The 7,417-nt window shown below is 54.6% G+C and overlaps 1 protein-coding gene across 1 annotated transcript in view; it reads right to left on the bottom strand.

The window, feature by feature from the left end:
* Window positions 1–3,855: 3,855 nt before the first annotated feature.
* The window catches only part of LOC113801319 (uncharacterized), a 4,208-nt gene continuing 646 nt past the window's right edge, over window positions 3,856–7,417 (bottom strand). Inside the window, exons 2-4 of the mRNA XM_070129449.1 lie at window positions 6,374–7,009; window positions 5,176–6,235; window positions 3,856–5,144 (exon numbers count right to left, since the gene is read on the bottom strand). Of these exons, the coding sequence (XP_069985550.1) occupies window positions 3,856–5,144; window positions 5,176–6,235; window positions 6,374–7,009 (2,985 nt within the window). The remainder of the gene's footprint in view (window positions 5,145–5,175; window positions 6,236–6,373; window positions 7,010–7,417) is intronic.

Genomic DNA, 7,417 nt, shown 5'->3' on the forward strand with positions numbered 1-7,417 from the left:
GCCACAATTTTCCCACGGAGCGCGGAGCCTCGCTACGGCGACCACGGAGCCTCTCGGCTAACTGAGGGGGAGGGGAGAGAAGTTAGCAGGTTTTTGGCGCCATCTGCGGTATGCTCGGAGCCACGGCCTCTCGACCGTGGCTCCAGAGCTGTCCCTCGGCTAACCATCACCGCTGAAGCAGGATGAAGCTCGAGTGAGGCCACACAGAGGCTGGCCACTCCCGCACGGGTCGAGAGGAGATTTCTCTCCCTCGGCCGCAGGTCTTCCGGAGGGGCGCGGCTCGGGCGGCCTCACCACGATTTGGTGAACTCCACTGGCCGTGACGCTTCTTTCCTCGGCTCGCACAAACCCTTATGCTAAAGGATTTGTGGTCCTGGCACGAGTACTAGCAGCAAGCGCCACGTGTCGGAAACCGAAACCAGTGGGATGTCAGGGTAAGGATAAGGATGAGGGTCATCGCTATGGCAGGGATATGGTATTAGTGAGGGTGAGGGGTGAGGGGTGAGGTGGTGTCACAAGCGTCAGGAGACGAGGTGAAGGTATTTAAAAACGGGGATAAGAGAGGGCAGTACCTGGGGGAGATTACTTTATTAGTGAGATTAAAAAGGTACAGGACAACAAAAACCAAACAACAACAAAACTAAACAGGCAGAAAAAGAGAACACATAAACTAAACACTGAAAAACTGAACAAAACGAGTGGATAGGGGAAGGGGAAAATTTGAAAGGAATGAGTAGAAGATGGCTTCAAAGTGATGCTGCAAAACCCGAAAACTGTATTTCCTGTCCCATGCCAAAGAAAGAGATCACGGCCTAAACCTGATCTCCTGCCGGAACGAAGGATGGAGGGTGAGTCCATCCAGCCAGTGGTGAGTCAAGCACGGAGTTTGTTGGTCTGTCTACAGGCCAACTCACCCCACAGCATGTTAAGGAGAGAGGCTTCCTCGCGGAGTTCAGACGTGTAATAGATCGGTCACGACCCACTACAGGGAACCGTCTGAGTGCTTTATTCCATCAGAACAAGCTGGAGTTGTGTTTGTTGTTAGTGAGAGTAAAATGTTTGTGTGTGAAGGAGAGAGTTTTTGTTTTGTTTAGATGCAGCTCGTGCGTGGGATTGCGCGTCTAGATCGACCTAGCCAACATGGGGTCCTCCACTGAGGTGGAAGAACTCGCGTCGGCTCGGTCGGTCGTCAGTTAAACACTCAAGGTACACCCATTCTACCTGGGTGTACCTTGCGTGGTGTTACCTGAGCCCTGTAGCGGCTCCGCGATCGATGCGCGATCGACGGCTCCTCGAGGTCAGGCAGGGAGTCCTGTGAACCGACGCGGAAGTCCTGGGAATCGGCGGACCAATTCCCGATGCTTCCGCGCTGTTCCAGGGGTCCCCTGGCAGGGAGCATGGCTCCAGCTGAGAGCCCAAGCCCGGCCTCGGGAACGCTCTCGATATCGATGTCGGAGTCGCTACTGTCGTCGTCGAGAATGGTGTCGTCCAATCTGCGACGACGAGCTTCGGGGGCAGGAGGATCCTTCTTGTCTTTTTTTGTGTGCATGGATGGTGGTGTGGTTTGTTTGCGTTTGTGATCAGTGGTATTTGTAGTTTGGCGTGCCTGTGCTGTTTCTTTTTGTCTTCGTTGTGGCTGAGGTTGCAAAACGAGGTGTCGGTGTTGTGAGGAAGAATGAGGCTCTGGGTGAGTGTCTGTCACCTCATTTCCTGTGGTTTCTGTGTTTGTTGTGGTGTACTCAGGGATGTAAAGGTTTTCGTCTTCAAAGATTTCCTCAGGGACAACAATGCTGGGGAAGCCGTTTCTCTGTAGCATGATAGGGACAATGTTTGCGAATCTTTTTGCGTTGTATTTGGCAGCGATGAGACAGGTGTAAGATGGCTTGGATTTTTGGGTTTGTGTTCGGTGTGAGAGTGCTTGTTGGGGGTTGTGTGGGCAGAATTGTCCGAAGGGAAGTCGTGGGTCGTCTGGGTGTACTGGTCTGAGCAGGTCGTGTAGCAGCTGTTGTTGCATAGGAAGGTACAGTGTTGGTGTCTTGGCGGAGCTCAGCTCGTTTTGCCTTAAGTATTTCCTTCCGTTTAGGGCAGGATCCACTAACTGCGACATGCGATCCCTCGCAGTTGCAGCATTTGATGCTTTCAGTGCACCTGGCGAAGAAGTGACCGTCGCCGGCGCACCGAGAGCATCTCTGGGGGTATGTGCATTGGTGTTTCTTGTGGTGAAATCTGTAGCAGTTAAGGCATTGGTCTATGTTAATAAAGCATTCGGGTTCCAAGTTGTAGGTGGGGACCGATGTATTAAACATCATGAGTCCCCGAGAGAGAAGTTTCTAGGCTTCCTCGGGGGATGAGACGCGAATCTTGACGATTCGCGACTCGGGTGGCTTATAAACGTCGAGAACAGTGACACCGTTCTTGACGGAAACCTCCTGGCAGATGGACTCGCACGATCGTGGGGGGATCGTCTTGTAGATCTTTTTGGCCACGATCGTACATTTAGCCTTCATCTCGGGGGAGGGAACAGGTGAGAAGCCGTGATCTTTTAACTTTCTTTGGCCTTCGGCCGAAAGAAATGGGGTCACGTGCTCAGGTTTGGCAACTGTCACCTTGAAGCCATTGTGGACCTTAAAGAGGTGTGTGACTGCCACCTCAGTGATAATGAAGATATTCTGGAGAGCCTCCTCGCAAGAGATAGGCTCCCCAGAATACGCTAATTTGATAACGTGACCCATAGGGTTACGCCATAGCGAGGGTGATGGATGATGGGTAGAGGGGAGGCTAGCAGAGCTAATTCAACTGGACGATGAAAGGGCGGAATTGGTATAAAAAAACGGTGCAGCACACAGGGTAGCCAACAGTCTCTATACGGGAAGGCCGGTCAGGGTCGGAACCCTGCCGAACGGGCGTGAGCCCTTATGTGTTCGGCCGAACACTTCGCAGCGAAACTATTGGCTGCCACTGTGCGTCGTGCTTTTAATTACTCGCACATCAAGGCTGTAATTAAAGGCACTAGCCCAAAGCAGGTGTTGCGCAACTGCACCCAAAGCAGTTACACCAAGAGCCAATCGTCTTGTCCGTCGTGGGGGTGTCAATCTCTTTAAATCATCCACGATGACAAACACGAAAACCTTGGACCTCAAGATCCAGGTAAGCCCCTGGTTATAAAACCGAACTGGATTTTATCTCTTTATTTGGTGATGAACCAAGCACAAGTAATGTCAGTAACCGTCGTGAGGCGAATGATGATTTTGGCTCAGGTCCGGCTGCTTAAGAACCTGACCGGCGATGTTTACTCGGCCAGATTGGGCGGTCCCGATTGGGCTGGTGCAGGTGTGCGGGTTTCACGCGGTCGATGGTCATGGTGTCTTCTCCCTTTGGGCGGCGGATGGTGATCGTCTTGTCACCTCTTCAGATGACCGGGAATGGACCCTCGTACGGAGGACAGAGAGGAGGTCTGGGATGTTTTCTCACGAAGACGTGAGAGCAATCCTGGAGTCCTGGGGGCATGTATATGTCCTGTTGTCGGGTGGGTCTCGTCGGTCGGCTGTGTACTCGGGTCATCCGTTCGCAGAGTTGTTTGCCGAAGGTTCCTGGTTCGAAGTTGCCGGCTGTGACGATGAAATCTGCAGGGACCATTTCCGCGGCGGTGCACTGCAGGTCCTCTTTGAAGAATGTCCGGATGTTAAGGAGGACATGGGGGAGTTGGTCGACCCACCTCCTGTTGGAGGAGGAGGATGTCAGGGCCTGCTTCATATGCCGGTGGAGTCGCTCGACCATGCCGTTGGCGCAGGGGTGGTAGGCGGTCGTCCTGATTCTCTTGGAACCAAGTAGTGCCATCAGCTGTCGCCAGAGTTCCTACTCGAACTGGGCGCCGCGATCGGTAGTGACGGTATCCGGCGTGCCGAAGCAGGAGATCCAGGTGCTGAGGAATGTCCTGGCGACCGTCGCTGCGGTAATGTTGCGGATGGGCGTAGCCTCGGCCCCTCTGGTGAAGCGGTCGATCATTGTCAGGATGTAGCTGTAGCCGTCGTCCGAAGGCAGGGGTCCTACTATATCGATGTGGATGTGTTTTAACCTTTCGTCTGGGATGGGAAACGTCTGGAAGGGAGATTTCGTATGCCTGTAGATTTTGGTCCTCTGGCATTCGATGCACAAGCGGCACCACTGTCGAACGTCTTTGTTAATGCCAGGCCATACGACTTTGCCGCGGATGAGATGTTGGGTGGCCCGGATGCCTCGATGCTGGTGGTATGCAACGAAGAATCGCTGGCGGAGGGAAGGCGGGATGTATGGTCGTGAGTAGCCGAGGGAGACATTGCAGAGAAGGTCGTCGCGGGAATTTGGGATTTTGACTCTCTCAAGGCTAAGGGAAGTCTGGCCCTCTATGAGCGGAGTCATGGACGCGTCCTGGCGTTGTTCACTGCTGACCAGGTGGTAATCCACAGCGTCGTCGGCGTGGGTCGCTGCAACTATGGTAACCCTCAAGAGGACATCTTCGGCCTCGTTGTCCGCGCCCCGAATGTGACGGATGTCCGTCGTGAACTGTGAGATGTAGTCCAGGTGGCGCTCCTCTCGAAGGGATTGGCGACGGGTCCTCGAGTGTAGAGCGAAGGTGAGGGGTTTATGGTCTGTCAGGATGTGGAATTCCTGAGATTCCATGTACGGCTGGAAGTGCCTCACCACGGAGTACACTGCCAGGAGTTCCTTTCTGAAGGCAATGTATCGTGACCTGCGTGGCAACAGGGTCTGTGAAAAGAAGGCAAGAGGTTCCCATTGCTTACCCTGTCGTTGCTGGAGGACAGCGCCGATGGCAGTGTCGGAGGCGTCGACGGCTATGCTGAGAGGAGCCTCGGGCAGCGGGTGGTTCAGCAGGGTGGCGGAGGCCAGGGCTTCCTTGCAGGCTTCGAAGGCTTCGTTTGTAGGGGGCGTCCACTTGATTTTGGTGTTTCTGCTAGCCCTGTTAGGTGTAATAAGGGCGCGAAGGGGCTTGAAGAGCTGGGTACACTTGGGAACGAATCTCCTGTAGAAGTTGAACATCCCCAGGAATTTTCGAAGTTGCTTCTCCGTGGCAGTCTTGGGGAACTTCCTTATGGCGGTAACCTTCTCCTGTGTTGGGGTGATGCCTTGAGGGGTGACGGTGTGGCCTAGAAAAGAGCGAAGCTGCACCGAAGAGACATTTCCCTGGGTTGATCACGACCCCGGCTTCTTGCAGTCTGCCGAAGAAGGCGCGGAGATGACGGTCGTGGTCTACCTCTGAGGTGCTGGCGACGAGGATGTCGTCGATGTAGGTGAAGACCCCCTCAAGGCCGCGAGTCACGTCGTTGATAAACCGCTGGAAGGTCTGAGCGGCGTTGTGGAGACCGAAGGGCATCCTGAGAAACTCGAACAGGCCAAACGGTGTAATGACGGCCGTCTTGGGGATGTCCTCCTCAGCGATCGGAACCTGGTGGTACGCCTTCACGAGGTTGATCCTCGAGAAGACTGTACAGCCGGACAGCTTGTGGGAGGAGTGCAGGTGCGGCAGCGGGTATCTGTCGGGGGCGGTGACCGTGTTGAGATGACAGTAATCACCGCACGGGCCCCAGTCACCATCCTTCTTCTTCACCAAATGCAGAGGGGCCGCCCATTTGCTGCTGGAAGGGCGTATGATCCCTAACTGCATCATGTGGTCAAACTCCACCTTGGCGCTGCAACATCTGTCGGGGGCGAGCGGACGGCAGCTAGAGTGGGCAGGGGGACCGTGAGTCACGATGTGGTGACGGACCTCATGCCGTGGTTGGGTAGCCCAGTTGATCGGCTTGGATAAAGCCGGGAATTCCTGCAGGATGTCCTTGTAAGTGGAGGATCTGGGAAACATTGTGTATATTGAAGGAACACTTACCAGAGTCGGGGCGGCGAGTGTGCGGAATCTGAATTGGTGGATGAGAGCCTTATCCTGGAGGTCGACTGACAAACCGTAGTGCTCTAGGAAATCGGCGCCGATGATAGGTTGAGGGACGTCTGCAATGAGGAAGATCCATTGGAACCGTTGGCTGGGGGCGCCTGTCAGAGAGAAGGTCTCCGAACGCTTGCCGTGGACTTTGATGGGCGTCGCGTTGGCAGCTTCCAATGCGCACGAGAAGGGAAGGCGTTTATCCTTGTGGGAGGCCGGGAGGAGGCTCACCTCTGGCCCCGTGTCGATGAGGAAACAGAGGGAGGAAGAGGCATCCCAGACGTACAGTAAACGCCGACGAGGCTCGCGGAAAACTGGCGCACTCAGTTTCCGCGGTATCCGTTTTCCTGCCAGGAGCAAGGAGGTGCACACCGACGGGCGTCGGAGCCGAAACTTCTATGATAATAACAGAAGTAGCGGCATAGGTCGTCTTGGCGGCGCCTTGGCGTCGGGGTGCGGAAACGGGACTGGTGTCTTGATGGTGAAGGGCGCCTGAAGTTCTGTTCTCTGCGCGGCGGCGAAGGGGTGCGGAACAGTTGCTACTGTAGGTGCGCGTGTTTTCGCTGCGATGACCGCGTCGGCCTTCAGAGCAAACTGCTCTAATAGGGCGTCTGATACCAGCAGGATTTGCTGGATATCTGCGGGCAGCCGTTTGAGAAATAGGGAGTGCATGACGTCTGGCGGGAAGGTCATGCCGGTGCGGGTGAGTGGAAGTGGCGGAGAATTTCCGAAGGTGTACGGTTGTCCGTGGTGTCGGAGGAGAGGAAAGAGCTCAACGCTGTCAGAGGGTTTGGTGCTGCGCGTCTGAGGATCGCTTCCTTGAACTCGTCGTATGTGGCGTACCGCTGATCGTTTAGGAGGTCGCCGACGGTCAAAAGGAGCTCGGGTGGAAGGTTGGTGACCAGCATGCGGAAGTTGGTGGTCTAGGTGGTGATGTTCCTGAGGAGGAAACCTGAAGAAACCATTCCGGCAGGCTGGCCAGAGAGCAGATTGGTAGCGTCCTGTTTGTTGCTGACATCTTGTGTGAAAAACTTGGTTCACTCCGAGGGTCACCAGTGTTGGGGTTATAAAACCGAACTGGATTTTATCTCTTTATTTGGTGATGAACCAAGCACAAATAATGTCAGCAACCGTCGTGAGACGAATGATGATTTCGACTCTGGTCCGGCTGCTTAAGAACCTGACCGGCGATGTTTACTCCCGAGGTAGGAGTCAGCCAATCACAGGTCAGGTGCGGTTCTAGATTGATGGCCAATCGTGAACCGCTACAATACTTTCACGCATGCGCAGAAACAAGGGGGCCAAGCATATTCTCAACCAGGTGATGGGCTCCGCCTCTAGAAACGATGACGTCATGAGCCTTTAACGTCAGTCACCAAACCCCGGACGCGACGAGGACGTCCAGGGCTAAAAATTACAAAGGGAGATAGACAAATTACTGAGCGAATAGAAGGGAACATGAATGCCTGTTTCATTGCTTTCGGC

This window comes from Penaeus vannamei, chromosome 14, assembly GCF_042767895.1.
Source record: "Penaeus vannamei isolate JL-2024 chromosome 14, ASM4276789v1, whole genome shotgun sequence".
NCBI classification, from domain to species: domain Eukaryota; kingdom Metazoa; phylum Arthropoda; class Malacostraca; order Decapoda; family Penaeidae; genus Penaeus; species Penaeus vannamei.